A 23,637-nucleotide genomic window follows, 5' to 3' on the forward strand; every position below is an offset into this window, starting at 1 on the left:
AGTGATCCACTATCTGAACACAGAGATGCGTAAAGTGAACTTTGGTCGTTTCCTAATGTGGTGGAGCTCATATTTATATATTAACCTATTGTATATGAACTTGTGTGTGTGTTTGTTCTTTATTTTAGGCTTTATCCTTGCCTTCTTGTTTTGTCAACCTTAACAGAGGTGCGTGATGGTCTCTCCTCACACATATGTTCACACTGAAAACACACGTAACCGTCTGCATGCGTGGATGTGTGAAGCATTGCCGGTGGACTGTGACTCCACCCTGAGAAACTGCATTTGCTTGTTTGCCTCCGTCTGAACTCCTTCCCAACAAAAAGGGGCACATCCACCCACGTAGATCAGCAAAAGGCCTTCGTCATTTCCACACTTCGCAGGTCATCCAGGGGTCGCGCTCAAGAGGTCGCCCCGACCGTGGTCTGTTCAGTTTCACACTCAGGGTTATTATCGTGGAAAAAGCAGAGCGACAACAGATTTCAGATCTCTCAAAAAGCCAAAGGAAACGTTTCATGATTGTCACGTGTTTTGATATTCGCTCCCCCTACATCACGCATCTCTGTGAACTTTACTCAACTAGGCTATGCAAAACACATAAACCTACTGTTATATGCTGCGACCCCCTTTCTCCGTCAGATGTCCATGGGCACCAGTACAAGCAAAATGACTGTCAGCACTCGTGGCACTGTGCTGTACTGTAATCAATCGGTCTGTGTGTATGTATTTTAAAAAATAATGTACTCGTAATGCTACTGCAATGTCTTGATAACTCTGTATGCTTCAGTATGCCGAGGGGTTCTAGTTAAAAAGCGTATGTTTCTTTCCCTTCTTTTATTGTTTTTGGCCGTTTGTTGTATCTGCTGCCCATTAACTTTCCACTCTTGACTCATGGATAAACTCTGGATAAACCACATGTCGAAGCTGCGCATGCTCAAAGAGAAATGTTGAAAATCTTTTTGCTGCTGCCGTTCAGAGCAACTTTCCTCTCGTTTTCTGTCTTTATGAACTTACAGAGAATATTTAACCGTTGCCTTTAATCCTCTCAATACAGCACCATGATATTTCTATAATATACACATGAAGGACCTCACCATGGAACACAGTTGGCTTACATTAAACCAGCAGATTTTAGGCTAACGGGCCAATCAAAATGAGTCCTCAACATTTAGCCGAAAGAAACATTATCTAGGTTGTCAGTGGGACTTTTTCTGCAAAATCTACAAATTATGTTTTTTATTTCCTTCCTCTAAACCATGGGTAATACCAAGCACAAGGAAGTGCTGTGGTTAGGATGGTTTTTTTCTGTTTTTGCCAAAAATGAGAAACATGTAAATCTGAAAGGGAAGCAGCCAACTACGGAAAATCCACTCTTTCTACATTGTTGTTCTGGTAACTTTTAAAGAAGCCAAATTGAGTAAAGTGGAATACATGAAAAAGAAGGAAAAAAAAGAGCAGTGACTGACAGATGAAATTGCTTTGGTTTTTGGTTACAAGTCTACTGTGTACTGTCTGGCTCATCGTTTGTATTTTATTTTTTTAATAAAATAAACATTGGCGCTCTGCTGACTGTCTGTTTTTCTTGATTTTAGGTCCTCTAAATGTGACTTCAGACTCTTATTTTACAGTAATCTATGCATTTCAACTCAAAAATACCCCAATCAGACCCAAGCACCTGATTGGCTAACCTATGTAGTATCTCAACCAATCGCCTTGTTTACAGTATTGTGGACCCACCCACTGACTTTGATGGTCAGACTAATTGACAAAATACTTTGATGATATCCTGCAACACAGAACTATAAAGAAAGAATTATAAATAGTGATATATAGACACAAATTGTCACATTTATAATTATACATTGAAAATTTATGAAACATTTTGCCTCATAAAATTGTGGCATGTTTATACTTTGATACTAGTAACTGTTTACCAACAATTATGAAAAGAAATAACAGTTTCCTCCCTGATTTAGTGTAACCAAAGGTCCTTTTTTAATTGTGTGAAGTAGTGCTTGTGCTATTAACAAAATATACTTCTATTAAGAGATACTAAAATAATAAAGTGGACATTTGCAAATATATTTTTGTCCAACAAAATACCAAAGTGAAATACTCGGGACTAAAGAAGCAGAAGAGATTTGTTATATTGAACGGTAGATGAGACACATTTTATTTAAAAAACAAACAAAACAAAAACAAGAACAAAACAAAACAACCAGAGAATGCAAATGATTGTCATGGGAAATAAGATGGCAGTCATCTTACAAAAAAAAAGAATCAAATCAATTTGAAGCATAAAGATGATGTGCAACAACACCAGCCTGTTGCGTCAGACCTGTATGTGTGCAGGGCTCACAGCAAAGATATGCAACACAGAGACAAGAGACATGTTTGTACTCGTAACAAAAGAAACAACAAACAAAAGGTCAATTTAGTGTTAGGAAAGACAAAGACTGTCCGTAGCAGCTATGTTGCTTACATTCTTAGCAAATCTCAAGTCTCTCACAGGAAAAATATCTTTAATAAATATATTCGAAGTTAAATTCTCCCACATTATTTGGTAAATGCCTAAAAACCCAGATCAGTCGTGTTCATACTCTAGTGGTGGAAGCCAGCAAATGTAAAATATCTTCATATCTTTTATCACATCCAACAATGATTTGCCTTCAACATATATGAACATTTTAAGATCAGTTTTGCACTCAAAACGTAAACAGCAGTCTAGACAACATACAAGCTGAAAAACTGGCATTTTCTGGCTCTAAAAAGCACTGAGAGGTGATCATGTTGCTTTGAGAATGCATAAACAAACGCAATATAATCATTTAACAAAATCTTGATATATTTCAAAATAAAACACAAACTTCAATTTTATCTTAAATGGACACAGTTTTTGCATTTTAAGAAAAAGGCATGCAAACCTTAGATTTGATACTGCAGCATGTTTTTAAGTTACGATTCTCTTTAAATGTGACTGCAGATGGGTTGGCCTCATTCACCATTTTATGAAAAGTTTGTGAATTTGGAGGACGATGAATTTAAGCATTAATGGATTCCATGAAAATATTGTAAATAGGTTAAAATTCTGCATCCAGATATTTGCTAAATCAGCATCGGATTAAAAACAGTCAGGAGTTCTAAAAGAAAGGAGCTTCAACATATTTGTTTTTATATTATTATTATTATTAATCTGTCCAACAAATGCTATAGTTGCATTATGATACTAGTTAACTTAAAGCCGTGTCAATGACTTTGGGGAGGTTGCATGTTCTTGTAGGACAGATGGTGTTAAAAAAGAGCCAATAACATTGTCTTCAATAACAATGAAGACACAGGAACAAAAATGTCACATTATTAAATCCAAGTTTCATTTTCTGAGACAGAATTTTTTTTTGCATAATCAGTCTGTTTCAGGTACATAAGGATCCACTCTGGTGAGACAATCTGGTGGCAAAAATTTCTGCGGAACATAAAATAATCGTGAAAGGAGATAGAAAATGCTGCCGCTCCTTCAAAACAAAATTTTCTCCACTACTCCGTTTTCTCAGGACATTGATTTGTTAAGAGGAGGCACTTTATATGTACTGGATCGCAAAAGGAAGCCAAAGGTGCCCCAGGAATAGCTTAGGCTTTCAGCACAAGTTACCATGGTGATAGTACAAGGTAAGAAGGGAGGCAGCTTTGTTAAAAGCATGACCTGAACCCTAAGTTACATCAATAAACAAGTGGAAAATGCTGAAATTGGGTCCAGAATCCTTTCCTAAGCTAAGATAAAGAAACAGAGTATTCATTAATGCAACATGAAAAATGTGTTATTTAAAATTTGAGATTTATGTACAAAGTTACCTTCCAGATAAATTTCAGGGAAGGCACTACTAAACTTATCCAGATAATGATAAAAAAAAAATTATTTGTTGGTATTTTTTTATTTTCTTTCAACAAAAGAATTATAAACCTCTCAGAAATATTGGGCAGCAGGGTTGATATTATGTTCCAACAATTTGTTGCTTCACATAAAAAGAGCCCATTTAGGCATCATGCGTTCTTCATTCCACACAAAATGCACCGATAACATAGAAGTTCACCTCATTTTTCTTAAATTGAAAATATGGTGACCTAAAACTGAATAAATAATGCAAGTAAAACATTTTTCTCACGCTCATAATCAAATGTAGTACTAAAAATCCCATCTGAATGTCGCTTAGTGACCAAATTTTAAAGTGACTAATTTATTTACCTGGGGAAAGAATAAGGCTGCATGATGCAAAACGTGAAATCCGATGATAGTGGTGAACGACACAATAACGATATGAATAAGATATGCAAAAATAAGCTCATAGCAGCAAACTTATACCGCAGATAATGAGCAAACCCTTGCCGCTTCTGGAAAAAATTTATTCATTACGGTATTTCCATCTCAAAAAGAAGGTTTTATTGAAAAAGCTGCTTCTGACTTTACCATCTTCTAAAACGTTTTGTGCTCAATAAAACAACTTGTATTACAAAACATATAGAGGTTTAAAGTATGGTACTTCAATTACTACCTAACATTTATTGCAGTCCAGACTGTTCTCTGCAATATGCAAACTGCATACAGGGATGTTGGGATAACAATAAATTTGCAGTGTATTGTGCAGCCCAGGGAAGACTGACATTTATTTTAAAACTCACACTTTTAACATGGTTTAAATATTGAGGAGTTAATTTACCGTAGTTAATTCATCTGGACAAAATTATTACATTTAAGGAACATATGAGTAAGTGCAGTGAACATAGCTACTTAAAAGAATTATCAGAGGTGAAAAATGTAAATCCCTCCAGCTGGTTCAGAACCATTCCTGGAAAAATGGCTTCAGTTGCAGGGAAAGCCTGTCCTCCTCCTCCTCCTCCTCCTCCTCCTGTCAAACTGGGTAAGAACCTCCGCTGCTCCGCCACTCAGTGGCAGCGTCTTACTTCTCATCTGACCTCAGCTGGGTTGGTGGCCCACAGTAGTTCTAATAATCCCTGAGCCCTTTGTGGCGTTGGTCAGTAGAAGCGCTTACGTCGGCTCTCGTTCCAGTGGCTGTAGACCACCATGCCGATGACGATGAGGAAGATGCATCCCAGCATGGAGAAGAGCACAGTGAAGAAAATGGCTAATCCGCTCATCCCTTCTTCATTCTGACCCACTGAGAAGAGAAAAACAACAAAAGTCAATATGACAGAGAAAGAGAGAGAGAGAGGATATTAAATGATCTAAATGTGTCAGAACAAATGTTTTTTTTTCCCCAAGTCTTACGTCTGAGGAGCTCCATATTATCCACGCTGGGGATGGTTATTACATCCTGCTCCTCCTCCTTTTCTTCCTTTTTACTCCGCAACACCGTGAGTTGGTAAAGTTTGAGGGAAATGATGTCATGGTTATCTATCACGTTTCAGAAAAACAAAACCCAATTAGTCTATGTTTTCGATTTTGAGTCTTCCAAAATGATTCGACGAGCATAGATGAGCCAAAACCTTCCTTCTGTGCGATTACTTAATTTTGGTCTGTGTGTGTATTTACATATTAACTGGATGAATCTCTGTTTAAATGAAGCAGAACAATTTGTAGTGGCTGATAACGTTTTCAGTGCTGTTCACCAGGGAGTGTCAATGATTTACCTGAGAGATCTCCAGTGATTGCTGAAGCTCCAAAATAATATCCCAGAGGCAGCCTCACTCCAGGTATGTCCAGACAGTCCCTCCACTCATGCTGGCCATCAATGTCTATCATCACCTGCCCCACAGATTGCAGCCAAACAAAAATGTTTTTTAATTTCTGGCGTAGGCATTCTTTAGCAGTGTCTCCTTGTCGGCGGTTTCTCACCGTGAGCCTGCGGCGGATATATCGAATGAAGAGGAAGGTGTCGTGGTTTTGGTTGCGCACCATGGCATTGCAGCCACCGAGTTCGGTGGGGCGACCGTCCCGCTCGTGGTCATAACTAATGGTGCCATTCCCCACCATGGCAATAACAAACGGGAAGATCCTCTTGTAGTTGAAGAGGGGGAAGAGAGAGATGACAATGATAATTCAGGAAAGTCTGATTTAAACTCTTATCAAAAGATGTTGATGCTGATCACTTTGAGGACGTTCACTACGCAAGAAGTTGGTCACACTTAGAAGGCCATTTAACTGCTGAAACATCTTTTTCAATAATTTTGATGAATGGAAGGTTGCCTGTAATTCTGCAGTTTGGTTTGTTCATATTATTCTTTTTTTATCAATGGCTCCAGTCATGCACTGACATTTTGACAAACAATGATTTCTGGTTACAATACCATCATGACAGCCAAAATAAAATGCTGAGATGCGTCATAAGATATGAGCAAAAATGTAAAAAGGTGCAACAATTATTTGTGAATCAGCTAATTGTTTAAGCTTTTATATGAAAGAAAGTAGCACAAAGACAAAAAAGCTAAAAACAAAATGTTTATTTTCTTGCGTTAATGCTGACAAAATGTTTAAAGAATAGAAAATGCCTAATCTTAGTACTTCTTTTTATCTAAAGAAGTACTAAATACTTCTTTTGACAAAATGGTTAACATGGCATATAACCACAATATGAAGATGAATTAACAGCGAGGTCATAAATATGGCAAATAATGCCACAAAAGTTTCTAAAATCATCATTAGCAACGATGTTGCTTGTATCTGTATGAAAAACTAATTTCATGGTAGAAATCACAACAGGAGCTCTGAAACATTTCATAGAATCAATGTTTGGGAAAGCAATCTCTAAATAAATGAATCAAGGTATTAATAATAGTGATAATAATGAAACAGAAATGTACCCAGGACGTAGGAACATTGTAGTGTTTTCTTATCTTTTTTCCTGTTCAGAATAAAAAATATCTAAAACTGAATCTGTGATGCTCTTGTTTTTCTTGTTACTAAATAAGTATTTGCTGCCAGCTAGATGTTCAATTCAGTAAAGCCCTTTTTTAAATGCCAGATACCCAATGCACATCTTACATATGTGCATTAAGTGTTTATACCCCACTTCCAAATTCTTTATTGTATGAAAATAAACTGTCATACAACTTTTTTTGATTTTATGTGATAAACCAAGATAAAGTGGTGTACCATTGTGAAGTAAAGGGAAAAGTATAAATGGCTTTTGAAGTTGTTATCTTTTTCACATATTTAAAGCTCTAGAGAAGAAAATCTGTCAAGCGCTCTACTAAGTTGACCTTTTCTGAAAGTTGAATGAAAGTAGGAGAGGACAAACATGTCAAAGATGCTCTGACTAGATGAGACCAAAATGTTACTTTTGTAACATCATGTTGGAAAAATAACAAATATTTTTTTTAAAAAGCTGCTAGAGGTTGAAAAAACATGAGAGTGGGTTGAAGGTTCACCTCCCAGCAAAACAACAACCTTAAACATACAGACACAACTACTATGGAATAGTTTTGATTGAAGCAAGTTTATGTGATAAAAAGGCCCAGACTTGATTTCTCATAGTTGCTCTCCATACAAGATGACTGAACTTGATGTATTTTGCAAGAGAATTATCTCTAGATGCATAACGTATAAAGAAACTTGCAGCTGTAAGAGCAATTAAATGTATTTCTACTAAGTATTAACTCAGGGGGCAAAAAGTAAAAAAAAAATATTTTATAAACCCCAGATCATTTTATTTCCATTTCAACTATGTTTCTTTGTTTTAATCTGTTACATAAATTCTTAATAAAACATCTTTAGTTTAATATTTAGGTTGTGACAAAATGTGGATTAAGCTGTGACTACCACTGCAAGGCTGTGTAGTAATTATAAAGTCAATGCCTTCAACTCATCGAAAGCAATTTATTTAGAAAGCTTTGAGATGCTGACATTTTTAAACCTATAACTAGGAACTGCATCAGTTCCATTTAAAATTTCTTATATAATTTTCTTGTTAATGAGAACCTTTTGGAGTCTGATGTAAGGTTCCTATTTTTAGTTTTTTTTTCTAATTTAATGTTTGATATAAAAAATATTTTGAATGGCTTGTGAAATGTGAAGTATGTTAATGTGAGTAAAACAGTCAGTGAACCACACAGCAAACCATGCAGGAACAAAAATGTTGCAAACCAGAATGTTTTGGTTTTGGGAGCGACATGCAACTCTAGGATGGATTTCCATTACATTGTTTGAAACACAGAACCTGGTTACCTGTGTGCGGGGGGTGTATCTCTTCTTCTGCGCCTGTGTCCAAATGATTGCACAAAGAACAGAAACACAGCCCCTTTACACGGATCTGCAACAACACCTTGCCAGTGTGAGGCGCTAGTTCACTGACCCGGCTTTAGGCAGGAGTGCTGAAGCCTACCTCTATGTACTTCTCCTCGTTGGGATAGGTGTCCACAAACACACCCAGGCCAGTGAAGTTGTCCATATTTCCAAATACAGGACCTGGAGGCACATCAAAGTAGAGTGTTATAGATGGAGAGAAACATTAGAAATATGAAGATTAGTACCACAATGAGTTAAATCTACATTGCATTATATCTTATCATAATCACCTTTCTGCATGCGCTCCTTGGTATACCAAATGGCTAGACCATCACCGTTAAGGTTCTTCTTTCCTTGCCCATGAACCTTAAAGTGCACCTGCATCTCCCAGTCCTGTAAGTGGCATGGCTAAAAGAAGAAGCAAAAGATAAAGTGACATCATTCAATCAAAAGAATATTAAAAGAAACCTTCAGTTTTGCTTTAATTCCTAAAGTAAATGTTGATCTACATAGGAGAAATTTGTTATGCTAACATTAGAGCTAAGAGAGAGAGACTGACTGGTCTACTAGCATCAAACATGTAAAATAGTAAATCAATTATTAGCAATAGATTGTGCTACTCACAATGCGGCTCCATACTGCCCCCTGTCTGCTCTGCATATCCGGTGTGAGTCGCACCTGGTCAGTGGTTACCATGGCATCCCCCATCAGCTCCCAGTGGGAGGAGCCTAAAGATCCCACACCTGCGACCACAAAAGATATAATCATTACTAAAGAGCTGACTCGGCAGGTGGATGTTAATGCCAAAGCAGCTCTCTTTAGTCAGCTAAAATAAAGCTGGCATAATAAAGAAAGAGACGAAAAAGGATTGAGAGAATAATAATAGCATGGTAACGCAGTAGTAAACTATAACAGCAAAATCTAAGATAGGAAGCTGTATTCTGTCCGAAAAAGACTTCCATACATGTTAAACTGGGAGCGATAAATTTTAACAAAGGTGTCGTTTATTTACTGAAAGCATCCTTCTGGAAACATCTGTCCTCCAGGCTGCCCCCCACCCCTGCATCGCTTTTCCTGGACGGATGGCATACCTTGGTAAGGCTTGGAGAGGGAAAACTCCCGCTTCAGAAACTCTTCCATTTCATGGTCATCGTCGGAAAAACACAGACTTACGAATAAAAGAAGGAAAGTAAAAGTTGAATACAGTTTGTACTGCATTATGTTCCATTTGGAAATAACGTTCAGCTGTGATTTGGAGCGGCTGAGCTCGCTGCTGTTAACGGCAGCCATGGTGGGTCAAAACTCACCATACAAAAAACGCAAGCTTCGTCTCTATTGGTCCACCGTGTTGTTTGACCCATTTTAATTGGCTAATATGATTGTCAGTCATAATACGTGATTATAATTGGCCGCATTACTTTAGAAACAGAAATGAATATTTACAGTCTCTACGAATCCTTAGAAACAAACGACTGTTTAAGAAATTGCAGTGGTAAATATTCTGAATTATGTGCTTTCACGTAATATAAAAACTATCCGTAATTTATATAGCTTTCATAAAGATATGTCTTTATGAAGTTGAATTCATAAAGATATATCTTTATGAAATTGAATTCATAAAGATATATCTTTATGAAATTGAATTCATAAAGATATATCTTTATGAAATTGAATTCATAAAGATATATCTTTATGAAATTGAATTCATAAAGATATATCTTTATGAAATTGATATTTATTTGTTGACAGGTATTCAAAAACAAAAATAACAGAAAATAAGATAATGAGCATTTTTCCACTGGATCAAACCTATATTTAGACTGGAGAAAATTCAAACTTTCCTCCACACTGGTAAAATGAACATAAATGATCAAATACGTTTGTCAGTGAACACATCAATCAAATATTTAAGTGGTGCATGATGTTTAATAAATTAATTTACTAGATTAATGGTATCAACAGTCTGTTAGTACAGTTATAATGACGTTATTGACATCTTGGATTTTCAGAAGGGCAGAATCGTTATAGGTACAAAATAAATGGCGGATGTCAAGATGTTTCACATTAAACAGCAGATCAAGTTCCATGACAACCTATAAGAGCAACTTGAGTGTAGTACATAACTATCTACTCACAATATAAATTTGTAGTGACACAATATAAGTTTAGGGATCTAGGGATCACATATTACATGAGACCAACCCTGTCATAGATTTTTTTTGCCTTTTTTTTCTGTATATGTATTTTACAACTCTTTTGACCTCTTTCCGTGTCACATGTAAATTTGAATGGGGAATCCAGCATGTAGTATTCAAAGCACCTGCATGGTGCAGGGACTTCCTTGCTGAAATAAATGCACACATCATGGTTTAAGTTGAACATGCATGCAAAATAGCTTGTTCATAAAATGGAACTACGAAAGGAGGAAAAAACAATGTAAATTAACTAAATGAACAAGTGAATTATATTTGTTTTAAGTTATCACATGTATTAATAATTATGCATTGATTGACTGGTTTTATGTAATCTTGGCACTTTTGATGCTCCATACTTGGATTTTGTAACCTGTCGTAATGCCAGTCGGATGCTGTGGGAAAGACCGCGCCCCCTTCACGACCCTGCTGGTTCGTCGGATCCCGTCACGCGTCGTGCAATTGTGGACATAATACGGGGATGGAGTAGAGGGAAGTATGGGTCCAAGTGAAGAAAAAACGGTCGACATTTATCGTGACACATGGGTCCGCTTTTTAGGTATGTATAAAATACGTGTTTGAAGTGACTCGCTGTTTGTGTAAGAAATAAGAGCATATGAGGACACCGGAACTGTCGGAACGCCGTAGCTTTTAGCTGTTAGCATAGTTGGCTACCCTCTCTTTAAAAACTATATTTGTAGCAAACCTTGCGTCTGAAGAACTGTTTGGTACTAGATGACACAATGCGTGTCTTGCATTGTTCAGAAGATTGTCTCCAAACGAATGGCTGAATAGGTAGACTCGAATAGTCTCTTTAGCTCTGTACTAAAGCGTTTTGCTCAGTCGTTCAGCAAGTTTAGCCAGTGACTTATAAACAGGAAGAAGGAACATTATACTTGCTCTCAGTCAAATTTAGATTCCGGTCTGATTGTTCTGCAGATAGTACTCAGCATCAGTATAGTGACTTTTATCTCTGTTAGTACTGTAAACATTTAAAGTAAAGGACATGAGCAGTATCCTGTCTGAAGGGGATTTTATTCATCTACTGCAGCAGTTCCTCCCTCTTACTTGAGGGGCAGTATGCATGTATTGACATGGAAATCTGTTCATCCCCCTTATAAAATCATAATCTGCTTGCTTTCAGCTCTAATCCTGTCTGTTAAGGAATTATCTCCATGTCAATATTTAGGAGTGTGCACACTGAAATCTGGACATGTTTGCAAATTTTTTTTGGAACATTGTTGTGTTATTCAAATCAAGACTTGTAGTTGTATCACTTTAATTTTTTTGGTTTACATATAAAAAACGCAATGTGCAAAAACATTAACAAAATGTGATTTGAATAATAACTATGCACTTACATGTCTCTTAACGTACGTTTGTACATCTTTGACATGCATATCAAATACAAATATTGCTGATATGTTAATGTATCACAAATGGACTGTGGGTGTTCAATTGTTCTGTGAGTATGTAATACACACACTCAAGTTTAACATCTTCAGGTATTCCCATTTCCTGGTTTAAAAAAAACTCATAAAAAACTTGGTTATGTCATCAAGTGTTGGGTTTCCAGATCTAAAAACAGACTTCTGGGTTGCAGGAAGAAGACTATTCTTACATCTGGAGAACACAACAAGGTTAAAGTCCTAACTGCATCTATTTTTGTATTCCCGCAGGCTATGCCAATGAAGTTGGGGAGGCTTTCCGTGCTCTGGTGCCAGTGAGCTTTGTTTGGGGTAGCTATGCTGTGGCCACTGCTTATGTTACCGCAGATGCAGTGGACAAAGGCAAAAAAGCAGCTGTGGTAAGAAATTACCCTTTATTTATTGTATTTTCATAAAAAAAAAAAATGTGGTAATAGCTAGGTCTGTCACAATAACAAATCATGCTGGATGATAAATTGTCCCAGAAATCATTGAGAAAAATTATAATATTGACATTTTGAGAGAATTTTCAGCTAATGTGATTATGGTGTAATAATGCAAAAACTAAAAACTTCAATTTTATATAGAACATTCCACACTGAAATGGGATTATATTTTAAATATCCAAAATAAAATGCAACCAAAAACAATGCATAAAAGGAAATAAAAACCACACACAACTGAAATAGATTATCAAGTCCCTGTAAAGAAAATTGTCCTTCAAAAATGTTAATAATCAGCATTGATTAACTGCTTATTGCGACAGGCTTAGTAATGGCATTTAAATTATTAATTTGTAGGTAAGAAAGTCAGCTTTTAGTTCTCCAATTTACAAATCTGCTCAGAGTAAATTAACTATTGCTTTCCACGCCTTTAAATTAGACGCATGAACTACAGCCTTAATAATAATACAGTCATCATTTAAAATATATCGTGTGTGTGCAATTTCAGTTTTATTACACATAAAAAACAGGTAAATGTGATTTTCTCTTTATGTAAGTTGAAGTCAGAAAACAAGGAAACAATGCACCACCAGATAATATTGTGTCCACCCACTGAGTGTCCTGCCCTCCTCCTCTGCTCCTCCATCTGTCCCTCCAGGCCCACGGAGACAATCCAGGGAAGACGACACGAGTGGCCGTAGCGGTCGTGGACACGTTTGTGTGGCAGGCCCTGGCCTCTGTAATGATCCCGGGCTTCACTATTAACCGGGTGTGCGCAGCGTCCCTGTATCTGCTGGGCAAGTCCACCAAGTGGCCTCTGCCTGTTCGCAAGTGGACCACCACAGCTATTGGGCTCTCCACCATCCCCTTCATCATCACTCCGATAGACAGGTTGGCACAAAATGTGTGTGTGTCCTCGTCGTATCTGGATCATGTGTATATTGCAGTAAGACTTCACAGTTGAGGTTTTGACTTGTGATTAATCATTTTAGCTGTTCTTGCTGCTAAAATTACATTAACCTTGACATATATTTTATTTTTAGCAGATTAGCAAACCCCAACAAAATGACAGCTACAGTGTAAACCTGGGTTTACTGGGGAGCAACTCTTCACTATCCTCCATGATTATATGCAGTTGAAGTCAACTTTCACTGCAACAGAATTATCTCACAGTGAATATTTTTGAAAAATCAAACTTTAAGTCAGCGTAGGATTTATTTGTGTCTGAATCAAGAATGTGCTGTTTTTTGTCAGCATATCATTTTAAACAGCGATAAGGAAATGGCTTCCTAGCACTTCACAGCATTATTCACCTGAAACAAGGTCAATAATGCTTGTAAACATCCTAGATGGTGGATAAAAATTAGGTGATGTCCAAATGAGATTTTCCCCAACATACTGAACAAAGTGATACGTTAAAAAAAACATTTTTAGTTTTTTTTTTTGGTGAATATTTAATTGATAAATCTATTTTTGTTATACATATTTTATACAATTAATAATTTTGGTGTAATCACATTTTTAAATCTTATAAGTCAAAATGTTTAATTCCTTAACTTTTGTTCCACTTGAGTCTCACTTTACCATCTCTATTTGTGTCATAGGTTTAATTTGAATCTTTTTGCTTAGTGAATCAGTTTTTAACATAATGCATTCTTTATCACATGTTCTGCTCTGTGTACACTGTAGGTCAGTGGATTTCCTGCTGGACTCGAGCCTTAGGAAGGTCTACAATGATGGAAAGAAGCACGAATAAAGAGGATCACGCAGACTGGAAGCACACCAGTCTGCAAACTTGCACCAATTATGCAGACACTCTGGAACGCAGCCATTTCATGGTGCAAGACTCGCTTAGTGATATAATGGTAATACCATAATTTTTATGGTAAAAACTATGGTATTACCATAGCTGGATATTTATGTACAAGGTTAGGTGATTTAAAGGGAAATCCTGCTCCAAAGTAGGCTCAGTTTTAACCTCAGGGCAGTGTGGGTTATATTACCAAAATAAATCTTAATGAGAATGTAGTAATATAGAAATGATACAACATCTTCACTTTACCTGCTTGTTTAGGTTAGGTATAGTAAATTCCTAGAAGACAAAGAAAACTACAAATGTTGCCATCTTTCAAAAGAGAACTGAATCTTTTTTTTCTCTGGCTTGTGAAACAGTACTTAATATCTAAACATCAAGGTGCATTTGTATTAGTGAACTCTTGGTGTGCTATAATTAGCCATATTCAATGGCACTGTAGTATAATGGCAGGTCAATGAGCCAGGTCACTGTCAAAGGTTTCTGTTACTGAAAAAAACCTGCAGCACTTAAGAGATGTTACTTGGTGCACTTTTTCAAAGTTGTTTTTCTTTTGAAGGATAATAAGCTTTCACTGACGGCCTTCTTTACGATGTAGTTCCAGCTTTGATTCTATGCACTATAAATTCAGTTTACGGTTAGAAATAGCAATTTTAGATCATTTAATACTGTAAACAGTACTGAGTTTTATATCTACTTCCTGGCGCCTGAGCCGATGAAAAAGCAAAACTGTGCAATTTGACTTTACCTCTAAACGCTGGGCATTGAAATCACATTAAGTTTTTCAGTTCTCAGATTAGGTACATTACACATTATGTAATAGTGATCTCTGAATAGATATTAGGAATGAATAACAAATTTTACAATACTGTTTGTCAAGATTGTGACAATTTCAGTCAGATGCTGTAATTCATAATGAGCTATGCAAGGGAAACATTGTGTGTGTATAGATGAGTTTAAAATTACAAGGATTGTTTCCTGCATTGTTACATCCCCAAGGCAGTCTAGGGGTATTGGAGGGAGGCTGTAACAACAGATAAAAACATGTAACATGCATTTAAAAAAAATCCTCAATTTACAAATATTTAGAAATTAAGAAGGGAAATTTGATAACAAGAACTGCAGGCAGCTGAGAATACTGTACTCCAGGCCATCTATTTAAAGGGGCAGTATTATGTAAAATCGACTTTTTTGGGTTTTATACCATGTTCTAATATTATTCCCTAATCAAAAACATACCCGGAGTTGATTCTTTCATTTATTTTTGAGCAATCCTTGAATCTCAAGCGGCAGCCAATCGGATGTGCAAAACGCTTGGTCTCACTGATCAATGCCTTTTCCATGCAGTCTCTCTTTGCAGCTGCAATCTCCAAGCAGAACTTCCGCCTCACAGAGCTCCCATCCCGTCTTATTCCCCCACTCAGTTCCTCCAGACTAGTCAGCAGCAATTAGCAAACACCTAGTGGAACTACTCATCTACTGAGCTCATCGTAGCAGCTACTTCACAATGCACCGCTCCTAATATCGACATTAAAGTCTTAATGGAAGCACATTGTTGTGATGATTCCCTAAAGACAGAGGATCAGAAAGATCCTTAACGAGGCAAAGGCCCAATTTCAAGGTGTTAAATTGCGAAGTCAAATTTCTTTTAAGTCATGTTTTATATATTTATATATAAAACATGACTTACTTAATTGTGCTACAAAATTACACCCTACTCACAAAATACATAATACTGCCCCTTTAATATGTCACCTCGTTTTTATTTCCGTTTATTCCATTCATGCAAAACTTTGCTACAAGTTTGGGTGTCAACATCAGCAATTAGCACAACTTTGTCGGGGGACGACTTGTCAGCATTGAAATAAATGTCTTTACTGTGCTGACCATTTTACACATTTAAGCACGCATTGTGTTCATTATGCATAAATACATTTGCCAGACATTTTAATTAATCAAAGCAAGAAAACTAGAAACTCCAAGTTCAAATGCAGTAAATTCAAACTGAGCCACAATATTTGCTATATTTTTATTTGACCTTTCCTGATATGTTAAAATGTCTGCCACAAAAAAAAAAAAAAGATGACCTGCCTAGAAAAACATTATTCACATGACATTTTAACATTTCTCATTTTAAAAGGTTTTAGAAATTGTATTTTAGAAATGTTTATTTTTTGATCAATGTGACCTTGAGTCATATTTTTAGCCTTAGCTGAAAAGAAACGAACGTACAGTTTGTTTTGTTGCTGTTGTTCACATTGTGGGGACTCAGATCTGATATATAAAGTTACTCTTCATATTCTGTTGTTTTTGGGCCATGGGGGAAATAAAATATGGACTGTCTGAAATGTCCCTGCCTGTGGTCTTTCTGCATGGAGATTGCATGCTTTTCCTGTAGCTGTGTTCTCTCTGGGTACTCCACATTCCATCCACAGTCCATAAACATGATTGGTGGTTATGGTTTTGAATTCTCTAAATCACCTTTAGACTGCATGTGGTTCTGTGGTGGACTGGTAACCTGTCTAGGCCTCTTACTCAAAAACTGCTAGAGAAAGGCACCACTGCCCCACTGTGTGACCCTGCAAGGATGAGTAGGTACAGCCAATAGATGTCTGGATGAATATTTATTTAACTCTGCATCCAAGTCAGTGGACAGGACTGCAGTTTGTAGTCTGGTTGAAGATTTCTAATCATGGTTCTTGTGTGTAAAATCATCACTGTCAGTATTTTCATGGTTGTGTAGCCAGAGCTACATCTTAAACAATTTCTTAGTATAATGCACAAAATAACACTATGCCATCCAGAAAAATATATATATATATATATATATATATATTTTTTTTTAAATATACGATTAATGATTTAGTCAGGATTTAGGTTTTAAGATATAAATCCTCCTGGACACATCCATTTACTAGTTTTGAGTCATGATCTGCACATAAATATTGATGCTTGACAGATACCTGTCATCTGTAGGCCAATGAAACAGAGTTATGCAAATAGAAAACCAGCTGACCTAAGAGCTGAGTTTATTGGTCCTCATTGAGTCAGAGCACAGCTGATTCCATTTAAGGTGATAAAGAGTGCAAATAAAAGGCAAAGGAAATTGCCAAGTGTTTTAACGAAGTCATGTTGATGTTCTATTTTGTGCTTGTGGCCCATTTGGCCACATCAACTGTTTTTGCAGGTAAGAAGGTGACACTGTTTTGCAGTTAGTCAATAACTGCCTTGTTCATTATGTTTTCATACTTGTGTTATCTTGCCCAGGCTCTCCTGTCTTTGTTAATGGACGCTGGATAACACAGTTGGATATCGAAGAGTATTATGGTGATGAGGAACATACTGCTATACCAGATGAAAGTGTGTTGCCTGACAACTCTTCAGAAGATGGGCTGTTGCCTCTTGAAATCTTCAATTTGCAAACGACTCCAGAATCTTCTCTCCTATTGGGTGAAGGTGGGTTGCTTTTAGCTAAAACTCACAAGTTCCAGATTTGGGGATATCTTGGTGTAACTCTTGTTTGTCTCCCTCAGATTCTAATGAAGTTCATGACTCCAGAGTGTGGAAGACTGTGGTTGTAACAGCTGTATTGCTGGTGTCTCTTGTAGGATGTCTGGGCACAGTTTATTACTTTTGCATCTGGAGAGGAGGCAGGATTCATTATATGCCTCAGAAGACCTTTGCCTACATATAAAATAAAGCATCCTATGGTTAAAATTTTTAAATGTTCAGTCTCATTTAACTTGAGTTTTTTTTTATTATTATTTAATGGGGAGTTCTCTTTGCACTAGTAAAACTGTAGTATGTAACTTTTATGAAATTTTATCACTTAGTGGGAGGGGAAGACACACTGCCTTCAATGGCATCTAGAAGCAACCAATCAGAGCCAGGAAGGTGATGTTGATGCTGTCATCATCTTCATGTGTTTGCCCATATACCCTCTCTCCCTTGTTTGGGAATGCTAGGCTTTTTCCTGTTTCTCTGCCAGTAGCAGAGTTGGTTACATGGCCGTTCAGCTTTGAACACCATAAATGTTGTCTGTTTAAATTTATTTGCCAATAAATCCCTCTAAATAGTCAATGTGTAAATTACAAAGAAACAATTTCAAAAAGTAAATATTTACATATCAGAGACATGACATCAAAAAGCCACTAGATGTCAGTATTAACACTTATTGTGCCATCTGTGCACGCTGGCCAATGGTTCATAATGAAGGGTGTCCTGATCCTGCCTCTGGTCACTTATTTTGATCAAAGTACAATATTTTAAAGTATTAAATTTCTGGAAACGATCTCAACAGTCAATCTTAACTTTTAGCCTCAGATGACCATAATACCTGAAGGCTCTGTACCTTTCTGTCACAATGATTTAAATGTTTCCCTTCAGTAATTAAATGCAACTCCCATAAATTCTTCAGCAAGTCTATATTTTCTCTTATAACCATCAATCCCTCCTCTGCTTTTCTTTTAGTCTTTGCTTTAACGTCTTGTTGGATGCCTCTGGCAAATGTTTTGGACTTCATACAAATTCATCTTTATCAGAGTTATGGCAGAATTGGCTGTCAGGCTGTTGGCAAAAACCCGTGTAGTCCTAAGAGTAGAGAGTAATGTTTTAATTCAGTGTCAGGCAAGCGAGCACAGATCAAGCCCACAAACATTTATAAGTCCTCCTTGAGCAATATCAGGTGGCATTAGGGGGCCCAAGGAGACAAAAAGCTGATGAATTGAATTAATCTCCCTTGCTGTGATGGATGAGCCTGTTCACAGGGGGTTGGAAAACGCCAGCATTGTTCATCTGTCAATCCAATTGCCATGTGCCTCTATGATTTGTGCCTGTGTTGTGAAGGCCACAAGTGGCCAAAAGACCTCCCTTTCTCCTTCTCGCTTCTCTCCCCCATTTCTTTTTTTTTTCTCTGATCCCCTCAGCTGCTCATTTGCACCCCACTACTGACCCCAATATCCATATGCAAAACTAGTCTTTTCATTTCTATTAAGCTATGATAAATATCAATCAAAATGAGCAGATTTTATGGCATGGCTAGACATAAGACCTTAAGAATTTGTTGCATTTTCAGAATGTTGCTGACCAGCAAAACATGCTAGCATGTACAAGTTTAAAGTTGTTCTGACTTTTGCAGACTTTGCTGCACATCAGTGGCAGAAAAGCCACTGATGTGCAGATGTTTGATTATTTTACAATTATCACTTCAAAACAAAATCATCATTATACACTATCAATTGGGAAAACAATCTCTAAAAGACCAGAAAACATAAGAAAATATAATTAAAGTACATCTGCTAATTCTAGGATTCTAAGGTACAATCCCAGATTTACCAGGTTATGACGCACCAACATGAAGTGATAGGAAAAAGACACATGGTTTAGAGATTTTTTTTTTCAAGGTGTTTTTAGATTTTCCAAGGCATATAAACATTTAATCTATTAGGATTTGTTGTTTTAGCTAATGATCATCATTCCTCTTCATTGTGTTGCGCACCCAGAAAGCAATTTTATGTTTTCTAATCTTCTGCTCTAGTCATATGGTTTATTGTTGTTGTTGAATCGTAGATTTTTTTTGAGGGGGGGTTTATTTAGGGCTTCTGGAAAAATAATAAATTGCAATACATTTTATGCTACTTGCCAATTTGTACAGATAATGTGTAGTGATGGTTGTTTTCTTTATAAACTTCAGGCACACTCCTTTAATCTTTTGTTCTTAGTTTTCCTTTCAAAGGAAGCTGTCCTGCTTAAGGCTAACAAGTGATTCAATGGAGAATCCATTTTCTTCAGTGCTTCTGTGCCAAGAGTTGATTACAAATTCAGATCTAATCATTTATCAGATAACCTGCTGCTAGAGCAAGAAAAAAAAACCAAACAAACAAAACAACCAAGCAATATCTGCAGGTGAATTGAAAGTAAAGAGACAGCTCTGCCACATGAAGACTGATGGATACGCAAACTGTAATCACTGTAGACGTGGATGCAGAGGTGATTTGCCAAAAGCAAGAGAAGTTACTTTAGACTACATTGAAGAAGACGGTTCTCTTGCCCAAGGCAGTCTCAATTGAAGATAATGAATGAATGGAAATTAATGTACAGTTGTTGTTTTTTTTAGTTCATACTAAGGTAAAAATACAAATTGATTTACAATTTGTAATTACTTGAGCCACCACAAGAGATGGAAAAAATGAAGGAGGCCTGAAACAATGTTTAGCAAAACAGGGAGGCAAAGGCAAACTGGCCTGTAAACAGATGCTAGTCTTTGAGCCATGTAGATAACACAGCGTAAATAAATAAAATTAAAATTAACTTCACAAAAAAGATCAAATTAATGACAAACAAGCCAGAGAAGGAGTCCACAATTCATATGTTGTAGCTTCACAACAAGAGCTGAAATATTGCTGCAGGGGTCAGACATTAAAAGCATTCAACGTAAATAAAGAGACCCACGGCTTGTATATGTTGTTTACAGCGTTTTTTTTTTTTTTTTATTGCCTCTTGGGATGTTTTTGTTCTGGTGTTAAATGCACAATAGATGGTTTAATTTTCCTTAATTATGAATACACCCAAGAATAAATGTTCTGATTATTTTATGTAGAAATAAAAGTGCGAGCTTCACTGTGGCTCTGTATAAAACATCTTGCTATGATGTTGACGTTTCACAAGATAAGAAAGCACACTGGGTTACAGTAATAGGAAATACTCCTGACAAAGTGTTTTGATCTCTGCATACAGTTCCTAATGTGAATTTTTATTGTTTCACGTTTACATAAAAGTACAGCAGGACTTTGCTCCATAAATACCATAAATTATAAGAACCACATGGCATCGTTAGCTATAAGTAATGGGTCTCAATTCTATTATGTGATGTTAGTGAATACGTTACCAGTCTCTGTCTACACAGGCACACAGAAAGCTTTAAGTGGGCCCCGTTTATAGAAGGACTGTGTTTGTGGAAAGGCCACTCTGAGGACATTAACTGAAATGTTTTATGTTCACCGGTAAATTTATTGAGGTCAGCAGAAGGCTATGTTTTGAAACGCATGGAGATGATGGGGCCTGGCTGGGATTGATTTTCATGAATGATCTTATGCTGTGAGCAAAAGAGAAACAAAAGACAATTGCAGCACATCAAATCCAGTCACAAAAGGAGTACGCAGAGGGCAGGATAAAAAATGATGGCCAAGGCCACGGCGGTGTCACCAAGCATTAAACGAATAAATATCGCTAAGTGTCTCTGAGTTGTGAAGACAAAGAATATGGAGAATCGTGCTGGATAAGTCACCATGTTGATTCTATTAAATGCTTTACCTGTGATGGGGATGAAATTATGGCATTATTTAGTAATATTGTTTTGTTATATTATATAATGTCTTGCAAACTTTTCTACAAAATCATAGAACAAAAAATGTTTGTATTTTTAGTGAGATCTGTAAAAGACTATAGACGTTAGTATGTTCTTACCAGATAATGACCGTAAGCATTTAGTCAGTACTGGCTTAGATCAAAGAATCCCAGCGTGCTGAAATTTTGTGTCAAACCCATCTGAGAATAAGTAGAAATATTTTTTTTAAAAACAAAAAAAAACCCTAAAAAATTCATAGGCACTCGCCATTCTAATGCTGTACCATTAGACAAAGAACTCGAAATTCTAGAGTTTGAAACATTTATCAGAAGTCTTTTAGTATGTGTTTCAATTTGTAGAATTATTTTTCTGTCTTTTAGTTAAAGATTTGATGTTGTAATTGTATTTAAAAATATATATCTTCCAGTATTTGGAAATCTGAATACCAATGAATGTTAGACCTGTCATATTTTTATACGTAAATAAAGAGAAAATCATTAATTATTTTCATTTCACCAAACACTTATGCATGACTTTCTGTTGAGGGTAAAATAAAAATACATTACATTGAGGTTTATAGTTGTAACCTGAAGACATGTTAAATGTCTAAGAGTAAACGAATACTTTTTGAGGCATTGTAAGTAACATTTTGATCTCTGAAGATGAATGGAAACCTACCTGATGACAGCACTTGTTTAAAGAGGGGGTTGTGGGGGAGTGTCAGGTGTAAAGTGAAAATTTCTGATTTGTGATCCAAGCTGGGCACCTTGTGTGCTGGTAGACCGCAGCCTCTTTGTGGAATGAATTAGGAGGACATGAAAACTGAGCAGACCTTCTCCTGATGCATTATGTATGAGGACCTTGAAGGCTCCTGCTGAATCCTGTTCAGGTGGCATCAGAGGGAGCAGCCAAGTGGAAATGCCGGCTGGTCACTTAAAGCACACTATCTGTAGTAATCTTTCCCCTGAAAGCCGCCTAACGTTGCTCGGACGACACTCTGCTGTTTGCAGGTTGAAACATGCAGTAGAATCTGAATTGTGTGAGAGCAGCCTTACTGGAGAAACTGGGAATTAAAGAACGTATGCTTCCATTCAAGTCAATATGTGAACTTGTGTTGGTTTTGTTACTTAAGATTTTAATTGCATTTGCAGTCTTATTAAATTTACTCTACTCAAATCACATTTCTGAGCAACGTCTTTTTTATTATTGTGTCAGTGAGTTTTTCAAATCAAACAAGATGCTGTGTGATTGCTAATTTTCTGATCTCATTAAATAACATCTCATTTCCCATCTCCAGGGTCAGCTTGTAAACACGTCTCCTGCTCACCGTGGGATCAATATGCAGCAGAGTATGACGAAAACACAGGCAGACATGGAGGCACTGGGCTGGAAGATAGAATCCTTAAAAGGTCGAAGGTAAGATAATTCCTCCTACGGAGATCCTCGCTGGGTCAGCTTTCAAAGGGAATCGTTCCAGTAGCAATTTTCTTCAGAACCAGAGATGTTTGGAAATAGACATGGCCTAGAATTTATTTATTTATTTTTTTAAATGTCAGTAAGCAGTAAAAAGGACAGTGAGATTTTGCAGAAATATGTGATAAACAATTTTTCCTCCCACTCACCTAATGAGTGATGGAAACCTGAGATGGATTGATCTTTCAGATTTTCTTTAAATTAGCATCATTTGAAAACAATCTTCTTTACATTTCTCAAAACTTCTAGCTTAGTTCTTGATTAAATCCTTTATTGTTTAGTTTTTTGCCACATGGTCTAAAATCATCTTGTTAAAAGCACTCATAGACTTCCAAAATTTCACATTTTGATATTAAAAAATAAAAACTGATTTTATTGTGAATTGTTTAATCAGCTCAGCAAATAAATGAAAGAAAGTAGAAAGAGAACCTGGAAAATCAATGTAAATCTGAAATGTAAAAAAGGATTTACCCACTTTACTGTATTGAAAGAAATGTTACAAATCTTGTACTGACTTTTCTTTTTTTGTTTGTTGTTTGGAAATAAAGAATTCTGTCTGTCCTTGAAAATGCTTGTAGTATTTAGCTACATTTCTTCATCCTTATCATGATCTTCTCTGCCTTATCTGTAACTCTTCGTCAGTTCAGATGTGGGTTTTTTTTTGTCTTTATCTTTGCTGTCGTACCTTATCTTTGATATCGCAGATTT

At 36.5% G+C, this 23,637-nt stretch overlaps 2 protein-coding genes across 3 annotated transcripts; one reads left to right on the top strand and one right to left on the bottom strand.

The window, feature by feature from the left end:
• Positions 1-2,149: 2,149 nt before the first annotated feature.
• lman2la (lectin, mannose-binding 2-like a) lies at positions 2,150-9,546 on the bottom strand. 2 transcript variants are annotated; one of them, XM_044096231.1, is made up of 9 exons: positions 9,328-9,546; positions 8,861-8,979; positions 8,527-8,644; positions 8,334-8,416; positions 8,177-8,209; positions 5,849-6,010; positions 5,644-5,758; positions 5,282-5,407; positions 2,157-5,171 (listed from the first exon to the last, which is right to left on the bottom strand). In XM_044096231.1, exons 1-9 carry the CDS (start codon positions 9,524-9,526, stop codon positions 5,029-5,031), a joined length of 1,098 nt encoding a protein of 365 aa, XP_043952166.1. In that variant the 5' UTR covers positions 9,527-9,546; the 3' UTR covers positions 2,157-5,028. The 2 variants fall into 2 exon arrangements, with proteins under 2 accessions (XP_043952167.1, XP_043952166.1); XM_044096232.1 differs by lacking the exon at positions 8,177-8,209 and having other exon boundaries at positions 2,150-5,171.
• mtfp1 (mitochondrial fission process 1) lies at positions 9,053-17,836 on the top strand. The gene is made up of 7 exons (XM_044096233.1): positions 9,053-9,331; positions 10,817-10,987; positions 12,108-12,235; positions 12,957-13,189; positions 13,988-17,298; positions 17,379-17,567; positions 17,645-17,836. The coding sequence occupies exons 2-5, from the start codon at positions 10,927-10,929 to the stop codon at positions 14,052-14,054; spliced, it is 489 nt and encodes a 162-aa protein (XP_043952168.1). The 5' UTR covers positions 9,053-9,331; positions 10,817-10,926; the 3' UTR covers positions 14,055-17,298; positions 17,379-17,567; positions 17,645-17,836.
• The last annotated feature ends 5,801 nt before the right edge of the window (positions 17,837-23,637 follow it).

This window comes from Gambusia affinis, linkage group LG17 (assembly GCF_019740435.1).
Source record: "Gambusia affinis linkage group LG17, SWU_Gaff_1.0, whole genome shotgun sequence".
NCBI lineage: Eukaryota > Metazoa > Chordata > Actinopteri > Cyprinodontiformes > Poeciliidae > Gambusia > Gambusia affinis.